Source organism: Zeus faber (assembly GCF_960531495.2).
Source record: "Zeus faber genome assembly, chromosome: 14".
In the NCBI taxonomy this organism is placed as follows: Eukaryota; Metazoa; Chordata; class Actinopteri; order Zeiformes; family Zeidae; genus Zeus; species Zeus faber.
The window spans coordinates 20,905,444-20,930,711 of NC_137200.1; the positions used below are offsets into that span (position 1 = coordinate 20,905,444).

A 25,268-nucleotide genomic window follows, 5' to 3' on the forward strand; every position below is an offset into this window, starting at 1 on the left:
AAGACGTCGTGTTCTTGTGTTATGTGGAAGTTGGTGATCCAGATAGTAATCCAGATAATGATTCAGATAATAGATAATCGATCCAGATAATTCTTCCTCGAACAATAACAATAACTAGCCCTATTGGCTCGACCCCTTATAAAGCAGTGAACCAGAAAGATGAACCTTGGGATGAGAAAGAGATGGTTTCTGGTTTGCTGTGGTCCTCATTAATATTCATGAGACAGTTACCATGTACTGAAGATACATCATTCTCTATTTAACTAGTTCTCATCTGTATAGTTTGTAGTAACTAAAATAAGTCAGTGTCACAATTTTGACTAGTACAAATAAAATTGAATGAATGAGACATGAATAAGTAGGCCTTCTAGTATTACATTTTTAGTTACTAGTTACAATGAACTAGTAACTATTAATAATTTAAATCGCTACTAGTACCTTATAAGTACTAGTACTAATTACCGTTTACTCGAAACTTTTAATAGTTATACCCTACTATTTCCACTGCACGAAAAACCCGGTAACACCTGCTAATATCTGGCATTTGTTATTAATGGGAAAGGAAACACCGGGTTTTCAATCCCGGCAAAAATTACACTGTAATAGTCACGGGTATTTTTCGACCCCAGCTCTGATCGGCGGTGATGGGAAACATGACACCCGGGTAGACACACTCATTTTCGCCCCTTTACCGGCACGATGTGATGCGCAGTGAAGTTGCGGATGTTGGTGCATAAATAGATAGGAATATCTGTGTATCATTCCATCATTTCATATCTGATTTACAAAGTAGAATCCAAAATCAAAATCAGAAGTTAATGAATTTTTTCCTGCATGCGGGACCATGAAATGTTTTGAGTGTGGGGACCGCATGGTGGGGACCGCACGGTGGGGACCGCACGGTGGGGACCGGTCCGTGGGGACCGATCCGTGGGGGCCGCTCCGTGGGGACAGCAGCGGAGAACCCCCACACTCCCCGCTGGGCTCCGAGGGACTCCAGCATGGCCCCAGGCTGGTCTCCGAACAGGAGGAGCATCATCGCTTCCTGCCGCCGAAGGACCGGCATCGGGCGCTGCCGGTGCGCAGGTGTGGGCATGGATACTCCATGCTGCTTCTACTGCTTTTACCCCAATCACACTGGAAACACCACACGCCCCTTTTCTGGCGCATTCGTGATGTCGAACGTGACACACCATTAAAAAAGAAAAGCAAACTCGTTCACTCTGACCAGGGGAAAACCCGGGTATATCTGATAATTTTGTTATAAAAACCGTTAACTGTTTAAATAGCAAATAGTAAGTTAACCATAAGTACTTGTGACTTTTTAAAAGTGAGCAGTTTGTTTTTATGGATTAAATGTTAAAACGGCTTGCCATACAACTGCATTAAGTAATAGTTGTGTGCAAATACAGTTGGTCAATATGTGCCAAGCTTTTGGGAAATGACAGAACAAGTCTTTGTACTTTGTTTAAGTTTCACAATAGCTGTATTATTTACACATAGGAGGAAACCCAAGATTATAAAAAAAAACGTAATCAGGACAGATAACAAAACAGTTTTGCATCTCGTTAACCGACGAGAGTAAAAGAGTGAGATTTTCTTCTACAATTCACGCCATTTCATTCAAAGGTGACTTAAAGTGCCTGTTAATGCCATTATTCTGTTGGAGTCTAAAGGAATATGTTGTTATGGAAGGACCAATTTCCAATAAAAAAAAAAAAAAAGAGAAATGTATATTGTATTTAGACTATATTACAGCTCCATCGGAATAACCATTATAAGCAATTGAAACATTTAAATGTAGTGGTGAAAACACCTGAACATTTTTCATCTTATACAGTTTTCTGTGGCACTTAGTAAGAATTGATCTCTTGTTATTTGACATGAAGTTAATAAGTAACATGGTAGTTTGGAGAGTCCCATTTTCCAAAGATAAATAAACATGCTTCCTCAGCGAGATCTCATTTCTAAAGAGTCTGTGGTGAAGTCAAGATGCTCTTTCCTGTTTGCTGGGGATGGTTTGCTGTTGTTCTATGTCTATTAATGGGTAAGTTAATTTACATCAAATTAAGAAAAATCTATTGATTATATAAAAATGTTTTCCAGCAATACTATGTTGAGGTTGACTGGTGTTCTTGTATCGTTCATATTTTGAAAAAGTGCTTTTCAAAAAATGTATTGTTTTTTTTTTAAAGTCCTTTGTTGCTGTCGGTGACACACTATTTAGTGATATGAGGACAATACCAGGATAACGGTGCTCCAAACTCGACTGGTTAAATGTTAATGTCGCTCTCATATCACATTGATTATCTCGATTCTACCATGATAGAGACTCAGTCTGTGCTGTTGCAAGTAACAGTTTCAAAATTTGTCAACATCAATAAAGTATTTAATTCTCTTTCAATATTCGAACTTTTAAACTATTCAAGATTATCAAATATATATATATATATATATACACACACAAACACACACACACACACACACATATATATATATATATATATATATATACATACATATATATACATGCACTTTTTTTTTCTTTTACAAAACAGCCATCAACATAGAACATTTCAGCCCATTCCATAAACTTTCATTGTTGCAGCTTAAAGTATGCCTCATAAGTTTATTTTCTCTACATTCTTTTGACATTGCAACATCCTGTACATACAGCAGATATTTTACATTTGCTTGTTTTATATTTAACTGTACTTAACTGAATGTTTTGCTGAAGCTTTGCTTTACTGCTTGACAGTATTTGACAAATCCATCCAAATTATGTTCAAACAAATTCCTAGGTGATGGTGTTCGATGTGAATGCAATGAGAGGGATGTGCAAATTGCCGGGGGCTATTACACACTGACTAAGGGGCTGGATGTCAGCAGTCAGTTGATCTACCACTGTAAAAAGAACTTCTACCCATATCCCGCTTTGTCGCGCCTGTGTCAGTTCGGTAACAAATGGAAACCATTGCCAAGCAGTTTTTTTCCTCAGAGATGTAGAGGTAAGTGGCTGTCCCAGATTTGATGCATATTATGGTGCCCAACTTGCCAAATGAAACATTGACATAACTTCAGTTTTGTTTTAATTTGTAGAGGTTGAATGCCCTGACCCCGATGTTCTAGAGTATGGAACTGTCAACCCAGCCCAGGAAAAGTACTTTGCAAACAATAAGACAACGTATGAATGCTATTCTGGGTACACACAGCGTGGCTCAGAATCACGTGTCTGCCAGTCAAACGGAAAGTGGAGCGGTCAAACTCCCATATGCAGTCGTGGCAGTAAGTCCTAATAGTCTCTCTCTCTCTCTCTCTCTCTGTCTCTCTCTCTCATTTATTAAACAAATTTATTTGTCCAACCAGTTGAAACTGCTTCAAATTATGTAATATTCAAAGCTACCCAAACAGAGAACATTGATGATAATACTTACAGAGACGTAGGGTCATTGTATGCAATTTTGATATAAAGAGTTGCAGAACTCGCCATATCACAGATAATGGGGGATAAGTAGAGCTAGGCATAACCTTATTTTTATAGTTAATAATTAAAAGAATCCGAGAATTGCAACACTCGCAAATTCACAATACTAAAACAATTGCAAACCATACAAACAGCTTTGTGATATCCTTGGCCTATGATATACAGTACTATGAAGGGGTATTGTGTTTTTCCTTCTTTTCTCACTTGAGGGGATATCAGAGAATATATTATCAATTTCCATAGCTATGATACAAAACTACTGTATTTATTTCTCTGATGCCATAAGCTCCCTTGTCTCTTTTCTTTCAATATCTGGTCTGAAAACCAACTTCAGCTACATTGTATTGGCTCCCAGTATCCGTAAGAATTGATTTCAAAGTCCTGTGATACAATTTTTCGGATCATTCTTCTTCTTTTTTTAATCCGTCTCATGTACTGTTTCCTTATTTTACACAAGCTGAGGATCATTGTGCTGATCCTGGTATTCCTGCTGGGGCAATTCGATCAGGGAATATATTCAACATTGGTGACGAAGTGGAGTACATGTGTTCAAGCAACCTCTTCTTGGTGGGGTCAAAGAAACGAGTATGTCAACAAAATGGCCATTGGACTGGGATAGAGCCTACATGCTTCTGTAAGACATTACACCATACGTGCCGCAATTTTCACATCAACATTTGCAGAATCTCTTATGGATGGATGCATGACACCAAGAAAATTTGGGGCAGAGCTCCTGGACAGGTCATGAGAATAGGTGGTGTTATTTTAAGAAGTCATGGAATCACCTTATATGCTTGATATACTGTAGCTGACCTTAAATCAATACCATGTTGTCTGCTTATTTAGATGAGATCTATGGACACTTAGCATGATTCCCAGCTGGACTTGCAAATTCCAGAATGGTAACTGAAGACCCTTATTACCGGTACTATGTATTTTCACTACCCAGGAAAGAATTGGTCAATAGATTTTCCTGAACTAGGGTTACCCAGATAAACTGGGTTCTGTCAGCTAATTTTCCAAATGTCATAGAGGGGCGTTGTGGCGCAACCACTTTTGGTCATCCAGTGCTCATTTTCTTATACATCCTTAGTGTGTAAGCCACACTATCATCAGTCAGGATGCTGTGAAGCACATTATGATGAAATGTTTTGTTAGCAAGCAGGCTGCATGCTTCATTCCACAACTGATCTCAATATTGAATTCAGATCATTTCTACAGAATCCATTGGGATTTCTGCATGTAACATTTGTGACGCTTTTCGCAGACAAACATACCTATGACACTTCAATGGAGGTCTCAGAGGCGTTTGGCAGTTCACTCAAAGAAAGTCTTACAGCTTTAAAATCTACTGGTAAGAGTTTGGTACTTGTTCTCATGCATTCTTTTGTGTGATCGCAATACTAGTTACTTCTTGCATAAATAGTATTACTTACATGTACTGTATATATGATAACATTAGTCAGAATTATTGGCATTAAATTTTGAAATATTTTCCCACGTCAGCCGTTGGTTCCTGAAGAGAAGATCTGATCGCAAGAGCTGACAAATGTAAACGCATCCCGAACCCTAGTGTGGATGCAGAAATCTGGCACTGCAAAGCTTCACAGCATTTTGTGCGCAAAATCTGACTCTCCATAGAATTTAATGGACTTCCGGTTTGTTGTTGCCGTTTGTCAGATTCAGTGTAAAGCCAGCCTACGGCCGAAAAATCCCCCACCAGAAAATTTTGAATCTCCATTTCAAACAACCCCCATCACAACTGCCCCATTTGGAAAACATATTTGTTTACCAAAAATGTTATTGTATTCGAATAATATCATCTGGTGTTTTTCAGTGGACATTCCAACTGGAAGAATTATCACTATACCAAAGGAAAGTGGATTTCTGAATATCTACATTGCTGTGGATATTTCTAACAGCATAACCAAAGAGGAAATTACAGCGGCTAAATCAGCAGTTAAACTACTCATAGACAAGGTAAGTTAATGAAACAAATGTTCGGAATACGGTCAGGTGAACCTAAACGCAGGACACACAGTCTTGGGAGTAGGTACAGGGGTTTAATGTGCAGATAGACAGGGAATCAAGAACAGGCAACAGATGGGGGAATCAGGGACAGGCAGGGATTCGGGGAACCAGGGACGAGGAGCGCCTGCTCGCCGGCTTTTAATCAGGACCCAGAGTTCCAGGAACACATGCAGGAACACATGCGATCATAGGACAGAGTAAATGGGGACTAGGTTAAATACAAAAGGAGTGATGAGAAAGGTGAAGACAGGTGGTGAGATAACTGACTGGGAACAGGTGTGCAGTGACAGGGATGTGACACCAGACACAAACAGACAGAGGGAGCCAGAGAGGTACAGAGAGACCTAGAGACAGACAGAGGGAGCCAGAGAGGTACAGAGGGACCTAGAGAGAGACAGAGGGAGCCAGAGAGGGACAGAGAGACCTAGAGAGAGACAGAGGGAGCCAGAGAGGTACAGAGGGACCTAGAGAGAGACAGAGGGAGCCAGAGAGGGACAGAGAGACCTAGAGACAGACAGAGGGAGCCAGAGTGGGACAGAGGGACCTAGAGACAGACAGAGGGAGCCAGAGAGGTACAGAGGGACCTAGAGAGAGACAGAGGGAGCCAGAGAGGGACAGAGAGACCTAGAGACAGACAGAGGGAGCCAGAGACGGACAGAGGGACCTAGAGAGCGAGAACAAGGCAGGGCAGGATCCTGACAACAGACGGATTTGTTTTACCAATTATTAAAATCAGTTTTGGAATGAAAAATAACTAAAAAAAAATTCCCAAGCAAATTCATTCGATATAGTTTCACACTGCTATCTTCTTGGCATGTTAGTGGGGAACAGTATTTCTATTTAGATATGCTTATTTGGCCCCTTCAGAAAATCATCTTTACGATGTACAGTGATGTACATCTCATGTGAATCTCACCACTTGTGAGATTTATTGTGGAAATTAAAAATGATTATAAGGTCAAATTACATTTTAGATCTCACAATATTTCATTTAAAATTTTTGGTAAACTGTTGAAGGGCCTTGGACATCTCCTTTTTATTTGATACAGGCTTTTATAAATAAACTGGAAAAAAATGTATTTGAACATATTTTTAAAATTTGGAATCAGGAGCAAAAATTTGAAAGTTGTGAAAACAGTTTTGGGGGCTGAATGCCTTTTCACACATGGAGGAATATGAGTTAAAAACAAAATACAAACTCTGAGTTTGTATTTTGGAATGACATCCACTACACTTTCTACTAGTATACTTTCTTGTTAGAAATATGACTCCAACCTTCAATTTTGAATCAATTTTTATTGGTAGATTACTTATGGATATATGCTTAAAATGTGTTAAGTGGACCACACAGCCACACCAAATAGCAGAATGATTTCAAACAAGAATGCAAGTCAACAACAGGGTGCCACGGCAGATATCCACCTTCTATGTAACTTACACAAATCCTTTCATTTTGCAGATTTCTTCTTTTGGAGTCAGTCCAAATTATGATATCCTATTCTTTTCTGCCATAACATTTGAGATTGTCAACATAGTTACGCAAATTGGTGGCAAAAAAAAACCCCTCCAAACTATCCTGGATGAGCTGGACGCTTTTGAAATACACGGTAAGTCATTGCCCTTAACTGTCTATCTATCTATCCATCTATCTATCTATCTATCTATCTATCTATCTATCTATCTACGTACGTGTACATCTATCTATCTATCTATCTATCTATCTATCTATCTACGTACGTGTACATCTATCTATCTATCTATCTATCTATCTATCTATCTATCTATCTCTCTCTCTCTCTCTCTCTCTCTCTCTCTCTATCTCTCTCTCTCTCTCTCTCTATCTATCTATCTCTCTATTTATCCATCCATCTACGTATCCATTTACGTATCTATCTATCATCTATCTATCTACGTATCATCTACGTATCATCTATCTATCTATCTATGAATCTATCCATCTATCTATTAATCTACCCATCCATCTATCATCCATCCATCCATCCATCTATCTATCTATCTATCCATCTATCCACATATCTGTCTATGTATCTAACTGTCTGTCTGTCTGTCTGTCTGTCTGTCTCTCTGTCTGTCTGTCTGTCTGTCTGTCTGTCTGTCTGTCTCTCTGTCGGTCTGTCTGTCTGTCTGTCTATCTAACGGATTTGTTTGTTTGGTCCCAGAGGGAGAAAACATTGGGACAAATCTGAACCTAGCTTTCTCAACCATCAACGAACGACTCGCTCTTTTAAAGAGACAAAATGTAACAAAATTTGATGATTACTACCACGTCCTCCTACTGTTTACTGACGGTAATTTGACTCTCTCTGAATACTTCACTTTTTTCTGCAAACACAAAGTATCCGATTTTTACTCACTGATTTCGCTTGATGTACTTCCCTCTGTTTGGTTACTTCAGCAAAACCAAAGACTCACTCGAGTCCTCCACCCCTTCCTTTTTGTTAGTTTATGTGAGAAATAAATATGATCGATGAAAGGTCATTGATCAAATTTGTATTGCACATCTGATCAAGACCTTCAAAATCTGTGTTCACGCATCCCTTTCATTTGCAGGTGGTTTTAATACGGGTGGTATACCAGGGCCCACTGTCGAACAAATAAAGGACTTGGTTTACAAGAACTACCGTGGTATACCCGACATAGAAAAAAGATATGACCATCTTGGTGAGGATTAAATGAATTTCATATCCAAGACATATCTGGAAGTGGTCTGTATAAAATCTATGTCTTAAAACATTAAATTGCCTTCAATTTCCCTTATTTTACAGACATTTACATTTTTGGCATCGGCGCTTCTATTTATGATTCTGACCTTCAGCCCCTCACCACGGGTACCGGAGGAAGGCATTACTTCAGACTCAAGGATCTATTCAATTTAGATAAGGCCTTTGATAAGATAATCAGTAAGTGCTTGTTGAAAAAAATAAGGATGCATTTTTAGGAAGGAGCTTCTCATTTGTGTGTTTTTGTACTAGACTCCATGTAGGAGTGACTGTCCTTCCACAAAAACGTTCTACAACTGGAGGTATAATGAGCGAAATGTACATTTCCTTGCATGTGGGAGCCACAGACGGGAACCGAACCTGGCCCAAAGGGAAAGAAGAACTAAAAATGACAAACTTCAGTCAAAGATGTAGTAAATATGGCTTACATGTTATTGTTTTACTTTTGATTCATCTGTATTCGTTGTCTGTTTTCCTTATTTGTCACACAGATCAAGATAAGGTCGTAGGTCGTTGCGGCCTCCACCAGACATACGATACTGATGACAAACAGAAAATATTTCCATGGCTGGCGTACATTTTCACCAAGGTTATTATTTGTTTGTTTGTTTTTTTTCAGCTTGTTAGTAGTTACAATTACAAAAAGAAAACAATCCCCTTTTAGGTTACAAAGTGAGCATGGAAATTATTTTACATACAGCAAAATAGAGCAACCAGCGTTCACGTTCATTGAGAAAGCCTCCCCCCCTAGGATTTCAAGGAAAAAAGTATGAATAAAAACCAACCTAGTTTATAGTAAACCAGGTTGAGCAATCACATTCATTTCTGGCTTTTATTGCCTCTTCACACAGGCAAAAAACTCCTCACTTAACGACGAGTTCCGTTCCTACAATCAGGTCGTTAAGCGATTGGTCGATAAGCGAGGACCCGTCTTATTTCACCATAATGGGCCGCGGACATTGAGAACGCTAGTGTAGAGAATACTGACAGACTGCGGGAACGAGACTGAGAATGCTGATGAGATGAGATGTATACAGTGTATATAGTATATATAGTGTATAAAGTGTTATTTCACAGTTAGGGGGCACTGCCATTGCGAACGCTAGTGTAATGAATACTGACAGACTGTGGGAACGACACTGAGACTGAGAACCGTGATGAGATTAGATGTATATAGTGTATATAGCATATATAGTGTTTATAGTATATATAAAGTATATAGTGTATATAGTTTATATAGTGTACATAGTATATATAGTGTATTTAGTGTTATTTCACAGTAAGGACGTGTGGCCATTGTGAACAATAGTGTAGTGAATACTGACAGACTGTGGGAACGGTGAGAATGGTGATGAGATTAGATTTATACAGTGTATATAGTATAGCGTATACAGTGTATATAGTATATATATAGTATATATTGTGTATATAGTATATTTCATGTATATAGTATATATAGTGTATATAGTATATAAAGTATATTTAGTGTATATAGTATATATAGTGTATATAGTGTATATAGTTCTTCTTCTTGTCGTGTCCACAAAACAGTCAGTTACAGGGCTTGGCTAGATGTGGTTCAGCCACAGCTGAACACATTGGTGTCCCTTCTCATTAAACTCTGCTAAGTCCGATGGTGTGCAGGGCTGTTCCAGCAGCGGACATATCAGGAGGTGCTCCATGGTCTGTGGTCCAGTTCCACAGTCACACACAGCGTCCCCGTCATTCAGGTATCCCCATTTGGCAAGAGTGGCTTTTGCACGTCCAACACCAGATCTTAGTCTGTTAAGGCATTTCCACACTACGTAGTTGGTGTCTGCTCCAGGGGGCAGTGCCTCGCTCGCCTTTAGCTCCATTGTTGTTTCTGGTGGGAGGTTGTCAAGTCTTTCCTCCCACCGAGTGACTCTTTCACTGCTTGCGCTCGGTGTTCTGAGAGGTGGGACGCTCTTCAGGAAACTAGTCCTGGATTTAAGGTGGCTTTTGGCTGGCACATGGCCGAAGAGAGGATGTCTTTGATCATTGGGCTGTTGTTGCCGCTCTTTCTTGCTTGCTGCATTTCGTCGTATCTCTGGTGGGGCTATGCCTGCCAGGATGTATAGCCGGTCTGTAGGTGTTGGTTTCAGGCAGCCATTGTTAAGGCGGCAGCTAGCATTGAGGGCGGGGTCCAACTTCTTGGCATGGGCAGCTCGCTCCCATACTGGGCAGGCATACTCGACAGCTGAGTAGCAGAGAGCCAGTGCGGTTGCTTTCAGAGTCTGTGAGTTAGCACCCCAGGTTGTTCCAGTGAGCTTGCGGATGATGTTGTTCCTCGCACTCACTTTACACTTGGTCTTCTCAATGTGTGTCTTAAAAGAGAGGCATCTGTCCAGGGTTACCCCTAGGTAGACCGGGTGCTCACAGTGTTCGAGGGAGGTTCCTGACCAGTTGACCTTCAGTTGGCGCTTGGCTTCACGATTTCTCAGGTGGAAGGCACACACCTGTGTCTTAAATGGATTTGCACGTAGGTGGTTCTCTTCATAGTAAGGTGTTAGCTCTGCCAGAGCATTGGAGAGTCTGTCTTCCACAACTTTGAAGTCAGTGGCTTGTGCACCTATGCCAAGGTCGTCTTGCCTTTCCTGGTTTGAGGGTAGAGATTCCCCCTTCTAGTTCTTCCATAGTAAGCTGTCTTGTAAAAGCAGGGTCCTCGATGTATTTCTTGCGGTTCAGCTTGGTCTTTTTCCCTCTCCATCCACTCTTACCATTCAAGAGCAATTGGTTGGCAACTTGGTTGGCAGTGACTTTTGGGTGCTGAGGAGCTGCTTTAGGATCACCCCCTAGCTTGTGAATAAGTGTCCATGCTTTCTTGCTGTTTTTTGACATGTCTGTGGACTCAATAAGAGCATTCCAGGTCTTGCTTCGCTCTTGGGCAATGTTTTCCATCACCTTCTCAGCTTGGGCAGATGTTTCATCTGAGAAGGGATCAGCTTCAAACATGCTGACAAAGTTGTCATAGAGTCCTGCACAGTCCTTTGAAAGCCCAGGTATATATTCAACTCTACAGCCTCGTGGGATGTGTTTCCAAACAGTTTTCAACACCAGGTTAGCAAATTGGTTGTAGTTCTTGCTAACTGGTATTATATTTTTGATTTTCTCTTCCAGCCCATTGGTGAAGCCTTTCCAGTCTGCTTTCTTGTAGTTGAAACGCCTTTTAAAGGGCACAATGGTTGGGACTACAGCTGCATTAATTTGGATCCCAATGGGACGGTGTTGGCTTGATGGAAAAGGGTCCAGCACAATCTTTTTACACAGTCCAGCGATGTTACTTGTGACCATGATGAGGTCTGGATTGTAGCCAATTGGGGTCATGGATAAGACTTAGTTGGTTAGTATCCATCCAGTCCTCTACTGCTTCTCCATCTTTGTTCATTTCAGGGTAGCCCCACTGGGTGCTGTGGCTGTTGAAGTCCCCAATGATGATCTGTGGTTTGCTGTGTACCTTGGGGATTGGCTGGGAAAATATAAAGTCTACAGCTGGTGGTTTATAGACAGATGTTACTACAGCATTGCTTAGCTCAACAGATAAGACTTCGATGTCATGGTCGTCTGACATATCTGTATCTTCTATAGCTAACCAAGTTTTTACAAATATAGCACTGCCGTACTGCCGGTGAGGTCGCTCAGTGGTCAGGACCATTCCTGGTATGGTGGGGCGGTTATGTTCACTCCCTCTTTGAGTCTCTTGCAAGCAGAGAACATCACAGTGTTGTTTGCTACAAAGGTCGGCTAAGATGGTCTGTTTTGCAGAGGAGAATGTTCACAGATATGACTGTCAATGCTGGTCTTGAGGAGGTTCCTCGTTTCCGACATCGACCTTTGTGTCTATCTCCAGGCATGATGTTTTCTCTTGTGTTCTGTAGCTTTGTGGCTTGTAGCTTGCAGCTTTCAGCGTAGCTTGTGGCTTGTAACTGTTGCTTGTAGTGGTGATAGGATTAGCAGTATCTTGTAGATCTAGTCGATCTCGTCGATCTCGTCGATCTCGTCAATACTCCCAGGGCCGCGACGTGGACGCTCCTTTCTTGGCCCCAGTGTATATAGTATGTAAAGGGTGATGCGTGATGAGAGGCTTGACGCTGAGACGCCGCACATGCAGCGCACGCCGCGGTATCTTACGCAGTGTACACTACAGACTGGTCAGAGAGCTGGTCGTGAGTCTGACCTGTCGTTAAACACATAGGTCATTAAGTGAGGAGTACCTGTATTACATTTGAATATTATTCAAACTATTAGAGATTTACAAACTTTTGATTTTCACAAGTCAAATCAGTGTGTTAAATATATATTAAAGGCCTACTTAGGTTTTTTATTTTTTTATTTTTTATCTTACATTTTCTCGTGCCCCCTTGAATTCCTTTGCCCCCCACTAGGCAGCCACAACCCACAGTTTGAATACCACGGTATTGGAGGCCCACTTTGATATAGGGTGAGGCTGTTCATGAAATAAACTCGATAGGATCCATGGTTCAAGAAAAGAACGACACAGTGTAAAAAGTAAAAAACTTTGAATGCATTTTTTTTTTTCAGGGCGAAACATGCCTTGGCTCGCTGATAAGCCAAAAATTTGTCTTGACTGCCGCCCACTGCTTCAAGTTTGGCGTTTTAGCTGAGGACATCTCTCTTGAGTTGAACTCGACAGGTACTCTCTGCAGTGTTTTTATTTATGTGTTTCAAATGCCTAACCCTTAAACACTGACATTTTGTGAATTGTGTAAAAAAAAAAAAAAATTTGCACTGTCCAAACACTGTATAAAGGGAGTTTTAAACTCAGCCGCAGAACATGGCAAATATCTCGCTGAGCAAAATACTCACTGTTCTCAGATGCAGTTCATCTGCCGGCCACTATGGGGAAGAAGCCGTGGCCATTACGCGTCCCTCCCAGAAGGGTTAAACATTGGTCCTTGGCTGGTGGAAATCAATAGGGCTCTTCTCTCACCATGAGAAGCATCTATTGCTTCTTCATTTATTTGTCATCTGTTGATTATTTTCTTTATTTTGATCTTCTTACAGACAGGGATGTGAAAAGAGTAATACTGCATCCAAAGTATGACATTAACAGCAGACAGAGTTTGGGAGTGAAGGAATTCTACGACTACGATGTGGCTCTGCTCGAACTGGCGGAAGATGTGAAATTGGATATCTATGTCCGGTATAAAGACATTACGTGTAGCTAAATTCTCCATATTGATATCTGGCTAGCACTCACTCTCACATACATACGTACATACATACGTACACACACACACACACACACACACACACACACACACACACAGACACACACACACACACACACACACACACACGTTTTCCTTTTAATTAATGTGTTCAAATACATGTTTTGTCCAGCGATATTAACATTTTTTGCCTCCCTCAGGCCTATCTGCATACCTTGCACACAGGCAACAAGTGATGCCCTTAAACTGGTTGGTGTATCCACCTGCCTGCAACAAGGTAACATAAATTTATGTTGAAATACTACTACTACTACTACTACTACTACTACTACTACTACTACTACTACTACTACTAGAGTGGTACCTCGACTTACGACTGCATCTACTTACGACTAATCCAAGATACGAGCAGCGATAGTGGCGAAAATTTGTATCGACTTGCGACCGACTGCTCCAAGTTACGACCGTGGAAATTTGCAGTTGGCGCGTCGGCGGCCAGTCAGCAGTCAGTCAGCAGCCAGTCAGCAGCCAGTCAGCAGTCAGTCAGCAGTCAGTCAGCAGTCAGTCAGCAGTCAGTCAGCAGTCAGTCAGCAGTCAGTCAGCAGTCAGTCAGCAGTCAGTCAGCGGGCGACCTACATGATGTGTGCACGTAGTTCGTGGCTTATCAATATTTTTGTTCATATTTCCTGTGTTTGTGCTGTGTATTTTGTTTATTTTCACCCTTCATGATGAATCCCAAGAAGAAGGATGATGGGAAAAAGAAAAAGGCAATGACTCCCATTGAAACCAAGAAGGAAATCATAGAAAAATATGAGCGTGGTGTATATGGGAAAAATTGCTTCGACATACAACTGTTTTAACATACGACCGTTCTTATAGAACGAATTACAGTCGTAAGTCGAGGGTCCAGTATAGTCGTGTTGGGTGTGTTTTACAGTTTCCTGGGTTCTTTGAGGCATTCTTTGAGATTTTCTGAGTTCAAGTTGAACGCAGCATGGGCTCCCCCCAGTTTGTCATCTCGCGGTTGCTCCTCATGCAACCCTCCTGTCTTTAAAACAACCGTCCATGTTTGCGTGTAAACCAGAACCTCTCATTGTTGGAACTCACCGCGTTGTCTATGGAAATAGAGCTGCACTCTCGGTGACCGGTGGCCGTTTGGTGCCGCGTCAGGCACGTTGTTTATTTGTTGAGTTTTTTTCTTGGATTACATTTTAAGTAAGATACGTTTCCATTAAAAACTAAAAACTTTGTGGTATTTCTGTGAGTAATTACCACTGCACGGCTTCTTTTTTTCCGACGCCTCACTGGATCTTGAACACATCACTCAGTCGCACATTTGAGTGGTTTCAAGTGGACGCGGAGACCAGTTTGTGTGGATACATTTTTATTGTATTTTTCATTATTCCGGCAAAGTAATGTGGACCACGGATTTCAAATATCAATCTAACAGATCTACTGACATCTACCTAGTAAGAAGTTTTATAAATTCACACGTCGATACACATCGATAATTTGGTAACTTCGAACAAGTACAGGGTGAGTATACACCGCACACTGGACACGATCCAACTGAACATTCTCAATAGGAATCTGTACATTAATAGTAAATTATATGATGACATCATAAAGCGTCTTACTGTAAAACACGTCTCGTTCGTTTTAGAACGAGACGTGTGATCTGTCAGTTAACCCAGACAAACTGAATATTTCTAGTCAAAGTTGTTTGGTTTTTCACTCATTTCTGCTCCGTATGTGGATGGATTTGGATGAAATTTAAAGAACGAGATCCTTGTGGCATAGCGGTTTTAAAGACGCCTCAACCGTGTTCGTAGCTTATGCAGAAGTATGTCTTCCAGACAGTTTCTCTGCAATATTTTTCTAAATTTGGTTTTTCTGCTCCGCATGTGGAACGATGTGGATCAAACGTCAACCAAGAGGGGTTTGTGACAGGGGTTCAAACAAGATGTCAACGGTGTTCGTGTATGATGTGCCGCAGATGGTTTTAGTCTTCAACATTCAGAGAGTTTTCGCCCGAGCAATAAATAATTATGGCTGCAGGCGGCAATACGCGGGGTCCAGTTTATTCGCCCCTACATTAAAGTTCAATGGAGGAGTGTGCTTTGGCTCTCTGTTCCGGTGTGTTTTGTGACTGCAAGAGGTTCATTTGTTCCGGCCTGGTTACAGTGTAATTCTATGATCTGTTTGTGTTTGTGGCTGTGGGTGGGTTTCCCACGCCGCAGCTAATGGCGGTTATCATTCTGAAGTCGGGCTGCATGATTATGGCTAAACTCATAGTCACGATTATTTTTGTCAATATTGTGATCGGGATTATTTATCATGATTATTAATCCATTTTGGGGAACAGAATTGTTTTTGGCACTTTGTAAATCAACAGAAAACTGCCTTCGCACTTATAATGTATTTTATAAACCTATAAATAAATTAAATAAGGTACGTGGTTTAACGGACTTCAATTCTAGAGTATATATAATGAAATAAATAATGTGTAGTGGGCTACACCAAAAACACAAACACAATGAAAATATTTCAAAACACACAATAAATACATGTTACTTGTATAATTGCTTATGGTTATTGTTACAAATAATTATAATTCAGGAGGTTCGTATACATTGATATCTCTGGAATGTCTATCAATTCTGACAGTGATGTTATTCAGTTTTTATTTTGTAGAACTTACTCTGGTACGTACCAGTTGTCCTCAGAAGCGTATATATTTATGACGCTCAATACCCTGCACTTTGTTTATTACAATTGTCTTCTGGTAACACTTTAAAGTTGCTGTAAAGTGAAAATAAAATTGTGTGCTGAGTTTGTCACACAACACAACAATGTGTTATTAACCGCCCGGCCAAATTTGAATTATTAAAAAAAATCAAGTATATAAAATAAGGTTTTAAAAATCTTGAAAAATAAAGCCAGTCCTCTCTGCCCTGAGACGCTGAGGGCGTGTCCGCTGAATCCACGCCCAACCGCGTTAACCCCGTAATAATAAATAATGTTTACAATGGAGTAACTTCCATGTTTAAATCTACTGATGAACCTAGTCCGGTGTGTCTGGTTGCTCACCTCAAAGCGCCGCTGCAGGACTGCGTATGCATGCAGCTAATGCCAACATAACGAAACAGGCCATTATTGTTTTTTTGTTTTAGTTCCAACCACATAGGCGCCGATTTATATTCCTGCCGGGGGCGGAGCGGAGAATCTCCGCTGTGGGACATGGCGGGCCCAACGCAGGGATCTGCCTGGGAGCCCAGAGGCACCCGCGGGATGGGCTTGGCGGGAGTTCACAGTCTCCCTGACGACGCCTTTTACGCCAGGTGTTTATTCGTAAAATAGTGTTTTAACCCAATCTGCGGGCTGTTAGCCTAGCTTATCTTAGCCTAGCTTATTTCACCACTGATTCTCCGTTTGCGGTCCGACCTGGTGTTTAGATAGTGTTTGGGGGGCGGGGGCCATGCAAAGTATGACCCCGTATAGGTCATCGGGCCACGATTGGGCCCCGCCCAAAAAATCCGGACCACAAATATGGAGAGACTGGGAGAGAATGGGCAAGACTGAACAATGTAGAGCTGAATTGTGGAGTTAGATCGTCAAATTGTTCACGGTCAAACTCCACAATTCACCTCTACATTGTTCAGAGTTTTCACATGTTTTCAGCAATTTTCTCTCTCACGTGTATAATGTGTTTAGGAAACAAACCACGGAATTCACTTTACAGGGACTTTAATTAAATGTATTAAAAATAATAAAGGTTAATGGTAATAGAATAATACGTGCCACTTTGTTACCACTTTGTTGGTTTTTACAGTTCATATCGTGAATCCGTGTAGCGTGTCACTCGACTGCAGTGCCATCCCGTGATCCGCGAACTCCGTCAACTTACTCGTGCGTGGCGCCATCTTGGTGAGGCCAAAATTGGTGATCGCAAACTGAACTGTCGGGGGCTGGACCCCTCGACATGAATTTTCTAGTTGTGTGCAGGATGCCTTTTGCTGTACACTGAAGTTGCATCCGATGTTTCTTGTCATCCCTCACTGCAGAGGAGCAGTTGTTGAATTCCCAGTACGAAAAAATGAGCTTCCTGAGCAAGGGCACCAGTTTATTTGTCAAGAATGTCGAGGCTAAGAGGGGCGAAGCTGTGAGTTGAATTCAATCTGCAATTAAAGAGGCTTGTAATTCAGTAGGGTCGTTTATCGGCCTTTCTTTTTTTTTTAGACCCTTCTCATGTACAACCTCTCGTGTTCCTTTGACAAACCATTTTTGCCCGTTTTTCCTGACGGCGTAGCGGCCCGAGTGCATTGCTCAGGCCTTGCACAGTCCGGTCATAACAGCAAAAGACCCAGAGATCGCCGTGACGAAAAACTTCCTGTGCACCGGAGGTGTGTCGCCAACGGTGGATCATATAGCGTGCAACGGTAAGTCCCGTCCACAGTCAAGTACGTCCAGCATCGACGCCAAACATCAGCAGGAAAAAGGGCAAAAACATTAAAAGGACCACACCAGCGTCAGATTGAGCCCTCGAGCAAGCAATGGCTCTAAGAATGGGAGCTTATCAGTAAGAAAGTGGTCAGGAGTGGACATAAAACCTGTGAGCTGCTTTACTTGTTTGTTTTTATTTGTTTCCTTTTTATTTCGTATTATCATATTGTGTTCATTCATTTATTTATTTGTATTGTCTGTTTATTCGCTTTTCAATGAAATTAATGAATTTAATTCCTGTTTATTTATGTTCCTTTGCCTTTTAATTTCATGATCTGAGCACTCTGCTTTAATTTCATGCTCACTTCATCTTCATCATCACTTTCTAAACTGTGTTTTTGATTATTATTATATAATAATAATAATAATAATAATAATTATTATTATTATTATTATAGTAAACTGACTAAAACGTAGTTTGGCACCAGTAGGGTTCTTTGAGATGAGCCATTTGGATTCACTGTTCAAAAGAAAGTTTATATCTTATTTTCTATGCAAACTAAACAGTATATCAAAGGAGGAAGCTTTGACAACATAGAAGATAATACTTTGAAATAAGAAACATTTTACTGTTTTTATTTATATATTGAAATATTTTTATTTATTTGAATAAAAACAGCTTTTATTCATTTTATTTTTTATTTTATTTTATACATTCGTTTGGGTCACTTATCTGTCTCTCTGTCTGTCTGTCTATCTATCTATTTACATGGAGGGTCATTACCTGTGTATATACCCACTCGTGCATATTTGTTGCGACAGGTGACTCTGGCGGCGCTGTATTCAAGAATGTTAACCGTCGCACAATACAGGTACGTTTTGGTGTCGAGGCAACGAATCACTATGTCCATTTAAGTGTCTTCCGTGAGGTAACGAGCTCATTCTTTTCTTTACAGCTCGCCTTGGTCAGCTGGGGATCCCAGAATCTGTGTAAAAGCGGGCTTGTTGACTCCAACGCCACTTCCAGAGATTTCCACATTAATCTTTTCAGAGTCGTCCCTTTTCTCGAAGAACACCTTATAAACGACGACCAAGATGACTTTGAGCCGATGATATTTTTGCAGAGTGCACCCGCTGACAGTGATTAACCCCGTCATTAATGCCTTGAACCAGTGGTATTTAAACTATTTTTGCCGGGCCCCCCTCTTTAGTATTTCAAGGACTTAATAGTAGAAGCCATAAAAGTATGCATTATTGGAAAGCAGGTTGAGCGTCATGTTCTTTGTGGCTTTTATTGCCTTTTCACGCAGGTTAACGGGGGCAGAAGGGTGTACAACTAATAAAAATAATGATGAACAGAAATAATGAAAACACATGAACATGAACACATGAACAAATTGTATAATTTTCAATAAACTAATGAAAATAACAACCTCTCTCTCTCTCCTCCTGTCCCTATCATGGGATTAAAACCGTCTCATAAGCATTCACATACAAATGTCACGTTTGTAACTCGTGAAACACAATGCACAAATAAATGCAGAGTGATTTGTATTTTTTTGTATTTTACATTTTGATTTTATATTTTTTGAATGGAATATTTTGTCAACCACTGTTAGACTAAAGAGCAGAGGAAGAAGAAGAAGACCCGGCACCACCTTTGATCGCCGATGATGGCATGGCCTACAGGTGCTGACACTGGGCTTCAGGGTGGGGGTTGTCCGGTGCTGCATCTGTAAATCAGGAGGTGCCAGAACATGGGGAGGGTCGGGGGGGGGGGGGGGGGGGGATAAAAAAACCCTCAGGAAATGTATGCACAATGCACGACGGGGGGGGGCTTAAGCTGCCATGCATGACATGGCACGGGACGTTCCGTTCGATTGGGAAACGTGAAAATTAAATAACAGGGCTGCCCCCTGGAAGTCGATGAGTCGAGTCATCAGTTGGGAACCCATCAATCGACTGAGGTTCTTCAAGGCGAGCAGTCGTTTTTTTTTGGGGGGGGGGGGGGGGGGGTTCCAGTCACTTTGCACACTAACAGGATAAAACAGATAGAAGCTTACAAATTGCAAAGGGATAACATATCAATGAGGAATTCTAAAAAAGGTTTTGGGACGGGGCACAGCTCGTTGACTCGTTAAGATTATTTTCCGCGCATAACGCATGGAGAGGGGGCGATCGGGGAGAGAGTCAAGGAGGTGCCCATTAATTGAACAGAACAGTAAAAGTCCCGTGCCGCGTCACGCAAATATCCGCCCCTTCTTGTCAGTTTGCACGCAAAAAAAACAAACCACACGCCGTCAAAACAATACGCTTCTGTTTTAGACGATTATTTATTGCCTTCACCCAGCACACCCACCTCAGGTTACGGACGGACTATGCACAGTAAATCAGGAGCAGGGCCTCTCTCCTGACTCTCTGTGTGGACCTACGCATTGCGGGCAATCCCTCTCTGGCAACACGCCAAACCAGACCCATTCAGCTCACATCTACTGTATGTGTGAACTCAATATTTTTTTGTTGTTGTTTGACACACATATATATATGTATATACACACACACACACACACACACACACACACACACACACACACTGCATATCGATAGACTAGAATTTCTTCATGTAAATGAATTTCGGGAAAGTCGCTACGCCGCCTAAGTGTTAACAGTGTCGTTTGATCAGCGGAATTTTTATTGTGGCGGCTTTTCAACATGACTGTCTTATTTTTCTGTGATCTGCAGGTCAATACATCCCTGGGGAACATTCCTTTGAGTTGCCTTCACTAATTGACAGGGGGAGGTCAACAGGATGAATGTACAGATTGTTAATTGTGTGTGTGTGTGTGTGTGTGTGTGTGTGTGTAGAGGGGGGTCTTAATCGAATTAAGAGCTGTCTGAAATCCCAGTTAGTCTGAGATGACTTGTACATTAGGAAATGTAAAACCGGGAAGCCCGACCTCTTGGAATTGTGGGATCCTTTCTTGGCCACGCGCATTTACCCACTAAACTTCAACGCCGTACACCCTCAAACAAAAAACACCCATGTGGAGTGCATATCCCCAGGATGGTCAACTCCGCTCCCCATCCCCAACCTTCTTCTCCGACAAAGATGCCAGCACGCACGGCATATTCCTGACAAAGCATCCCTACCGTACTCTAAATCAACCCGAGGGGAGCAATTTCGAGATTACTACCTCCCTCGCACGCACACACGCACGCACGAACACACACGCTTTTCTTTAATTTGTGTTCAAAAATGTGCCTACCCAGGCATCCGCGGGATCTGCTGATTCAGAAACTTCCAAGAGACGGGATCAACCTTTGTGCTCCCGGTTGGTATTAAACGCCGTGTCGACGCAACTTGAAGAAGCCTGCGAAATACCGGCGATCAGCTGAAGAGCGGGATTGTTCTCACGTTACACCTTTGTAATGGCAATGTCTCGAGGCTCAAGGGATAAAGAAGTCAAATCAAATCTGCCTCTTGTCAGCGTTTACAACCAGCAGCACTCGCATGATTAGATGTCTTTGCGATCGATGCCACCTCTTCTTCCAAATCATTAAGACTGCTCTTAACAGATTACAACCCCCTCCCAAACGCACACGTTCTATCTCCTCCTCCTGCTCCTCCTCCTGCCCGCTGGGCTTTCTTTTAGCCCCTGAGATGGTTCAAGAAGAACCCTCGCCTTGATGCGATTTCTTTAGGGTTTTTTCTTTTCGATTTATTTTTATTTTTTTTATTTTATATATAATTATATATAATTATTGTTCGAGAGATCAGCAGTCAACGTTCTGCAGGAATTTCTATTTGCTCAACTTCCACGCAAATCAAGGCAGACGAAGGACATGGACGCACGAACAATCCTCTGCCACCTTTTGCTCTTGTACATCGTTCCGTCGCCAGCTACTAATGTCATCACAGGTAAGTGACCCCCACACACACACGCACACGCACACACACACACACACACACAGATAAATAAACACAGAAATAACCCAAACACTCATTTCTTTTCTGCCTCATTATTGTTGCATTTCTACCGGCGTGGTCACCCGACTCTGCCCTGGATGTGGTTGCCAAAGCGGATATTTTTGAAGCCAGAGGTAGGATTTAATCTTGGAAAATACTTCTGCATCTGAAGAATCTCTTACAGACTCAATATTCTAATGGACACAACTTATTGAAAAGTGTGTGTGTGCGCGTGTGCAGGTCAACGTGTGTGTAGGATCGGTAAAGGCAGACCGTGTTACAAGTTGGCGTATTTCTCGGAGCCACGGAGAAGGCTCAACTTTGGGGAGGCGGAGCTGGCCTGCAGACGGGACGGAGGCGAACTGCTGAGCGTGGAGACGGCGGCCGAGCAGAAGGTCATAGAGCGACTCGTTGCGGAGATCCGGCCTTCGGATGGGGACTTCTGGATCGGTCTCCGGCGGGGCGGCGGGGAGCAGGACAGCGGCACGGACTGCTCCTCGCAGTACTACTGGGTGGACGGCAGCGTGTCTACATTCAGGTGAGCAGATGGGTGTATGGTAATGTGATATTTAATATGAGTAGTGTTTCCTATCTCTAGTTGCCTGACAGTCTTGCCAGTGGCGTGCGCGGAGCCTGTTTTCCCTATCGTGGGGTCACTCTAGAGGGCACTTTGTTTTCTCTACTGTACGGGCACTCTAAAGGACACTTTCTGTTTTCTCCGTTGGAGTGGAACTCTTGGGGGGCACTCTATAATGTTTTCTCTACGGCAGGGGCACTCCAGAGGGCACTTAACAGCGGGGGTCCCGCGCTGCCCAGGCGATTTTTCACCCGAGTTCTTATGGGTGTGGCAGTCATGTCGCAATGAGCACCAGATGTGATTTGAGCAGTTGATTCATGTGGGCTCCGACAGTGGACGTTCGGAAACACTAACGATGCACTTTTGCCCAGGAACTGGCACTCGGACGAGCCATCGTGTGGTTACGAGGTGTGTGTGGTGATGTATCACCAGCCGTCTGCACCCCCAAGCATGGGAGGACCCTACATGTTTCAATGGAACGATGACAACTGTGAAACCAAGAACAACTTCATCTGTAAATACATTTCAGGTAAATAACATAATTTCCACCGGCAAGTTTGACTTCAAGTGGAAATCCCCGAGATCTTCCGTGTTGGGTAGTTTACACTGCAAGTTCCAGAATTCGATTCAGAACTGCAGCATTATTATTAGTATTTTAAATAAACATTGTGGATATTTATCTATATCAACAATTTATTGCCCACAACTAGGTTTATCAAATTCTACTTGCCGGGAGAGGCGGACCCCACCACCAACAATGGAATGGAATCTTATATTCAATACTTTTCTTCAGAAATGTAGCCAATATAAGATTTTTAAGCCAAATAACAAACCATTTTTGTCGGATGAACATATCATTTTTACGTCAGATGACATTATTTAGGCCAAATAATCGTATGGATTACCACTTTAAAATGTTTTGGAATATTGTGCATTTAACGTGCGATATGGATGCCTCTTGCAGAACAGCCTATGGTCCCCTCCCCTCCTCCCAACGACACTCAAACAGGTAAAATGACATTAGACACATTAGAAATTGGACAAGATCACAAAGCAATTAAGTATGCAGTTAAACTAGTAGACAGTACTGAAGATCTGATATAATCAAACTATACCTAATGAACAGTGAAACTGTCTTTACGTTGCCGATGCTGCCGATTCTAGATGTCATGCCAACGTCTGCGCCGCCCTGGAAACCAACCGGCCACAAGTCGAAGACGACAGGTTTTTTCTCTTATTAAATATGTCTGTATCTGTTGAATCAAACACTGCACCCTAACGCACAAAGACAATTATGGCAGAGTTTGGTCTTGATGCCTTTGTTTTACACAGCCCAGAATTTGATTTACATCATCCTTCCCACCGTGCCGCTGTTGCTGCTTCTGCTGACGCTGATCGGGGTCTGTTGCTTCAAATTGCTCACAAGACGGTGAGTCGCTGGAAAACAAAAAAAATTCAGCTGAAACCAAACCTCATCTTTGAATGAACGTGCTTATCGATAGGGAAACGGTTCAAAACCCAAACCGTGATGTAGAACTCATGTCATTATTCTGTCATTATTATGTCAGTATTCCACGATTCCTGGAAGCTGTGGTACCTTTTTTATTTTTACATCAAGGAGAACTGAGTTTGTGGATTCCAATCGTGAAAATATCTGGACATTCCACTGTTTTTAATGTAAATAACTCTATAAAGTTTGTCCAAAGGGATAAAAAAAATATAAATATTTTTCAATCATATCAAAATCTGTTCTGGTTAGAATGTAATAGGATTACAAAAGGATATCATATTTGATGTCCTTATTTTTCCAACGTTCATCCGAGATTCATTTCTACATTTCCGACCCGAGTTGAGTTGCATCGCTTGGGCGTTGTTATGAGATGAGATGTTAAAGACTTTTCTCCCGCTGGTGCGATTACCCCAAAGGAGACGGAAGAGTCACAAGTCCGAGGTGTGCCAGACCGAGCCGGGCCTCTGCCCCAGCCCCACCTCCTCCGACGTCTACAACGTCATCCGGTCGCAAAAGGACGACGACCTGGCGTCGGCGCGGCCGCACACCAAAAACGCGTCCTTCCTGTGCTCCTCTCCGGACACGCCGACCGGGGACTACGACAACCTGGGGGGCCGCGACACGGAGAGCGGCTTCGTCACGCTGGCCAGCACGGAGAGCGGATTCCTCAACTTGGACCTGAACGACCTCAGCCTGGGGCGCCGGGCCACCCGCGACCCGAGGGACCCGTCCGACGCCGGCCTGGGCCGCCCGGGAAACCAGGAGCCGTGCGACAGGAGTCTGGGGCGACGCACGACCAAAAGCGAACACTACGGCACGGGCAGCTTTGTGGAGCAGGAGCTGTACGAGTGCGCGCTGAGAGGGAAGAGTGACATCCTGGACCCCGGTCTGGGCTCACGAAGGCAAGCCGTGAAAGCTGACCTCTATCAGACATATATGAGCAATGGCAATGAGAGCGTCTATCAGACCAGATTGGGGGGCTACGGGAGTCGGTATTCCTACCAAACAACCATGGATTGCTATGGAAGCGACCTAAGCTTTGCCCGCGGCAGGAGATACTACAATGAGGCTGAATGGGTCAACAGCGACAGCTACTGACAGGCCGTGGAGTGCTCAGGAGTGTGCAAGCAATGTCTTGGGTATATACTGTATATGGGTGTGTGAAAGACTAAGGGTTGGAGCAAGAGAAACGTAAGAACGAGGGAGAATGTTCCCTTCGGATGAGTTAATGGATGATGCTGGAGAAGCTGTCGCCGCACATGGCGCGGCAGAGAGGGAATGGCCTTGAGTGAGAAGACACCTTGG

At 42.4% G+C, this 25,268-nt stretch overlaps 2 protein-coding genes across 2 annotated transcripts; both read left to right on the forward strand.

Annotated features, from left to right (window-relative positions):
• Positions 1-844: 844 nt before the first annotated feature.
• On the forward strand, positions 845-19,057 carry LOC307239936 (complement factor B-like; the record flags this gene model as incomplete). The annotated part of the gene is made up of 15 exons (XM_080013513.1): positions 845-1,086; positions 2,833-3,008; positions 3,100-3,285; positions 3,942-4,118; positions 4,752-4,838; positions 8,087-8,197; positions 8,302-8,436; positions 8,748-8,761; positions 12,817-12,928; positions 13,300-13,438; positions 13,667-13,743; positions 17,531-17,628; positions 17,776-17,905; positions 18,732-18,781; positions 18,866-19,057. The coding sequence occupies 15 exons, from the start codon at positions 845-847 to the stop codon at positions 19,055-19,057; spliced, it is 1,926 nt and encodes a 641-aa protein (XP_079869639.1).
• A 2,695-nt stretch (positions 19,058-21,752) lies between these two features.
• Positions 21,753-25,061, forward strand: layna (layilin a; the record flags this gene model as incomplete). The annotated part of the gene is made up of 6 exons (XM_080013514.1): positions 21,753-21,828; positions 21,990-22,010; positions 22,117-22,414; positions 22,825-22,982; positions 23,786-23,882; positions 24,380-25,061. The coding sequence occupies 6 exons, from the start codon at positions 21,753-21,755 to the stop codon at positions 25,059-25,061; spliced, it is 1,332 nt and encodes a 443-aa protein (XP_079869640.1).
• Positions 25,062-25,268: the final 207 nt, after the last annotated feature.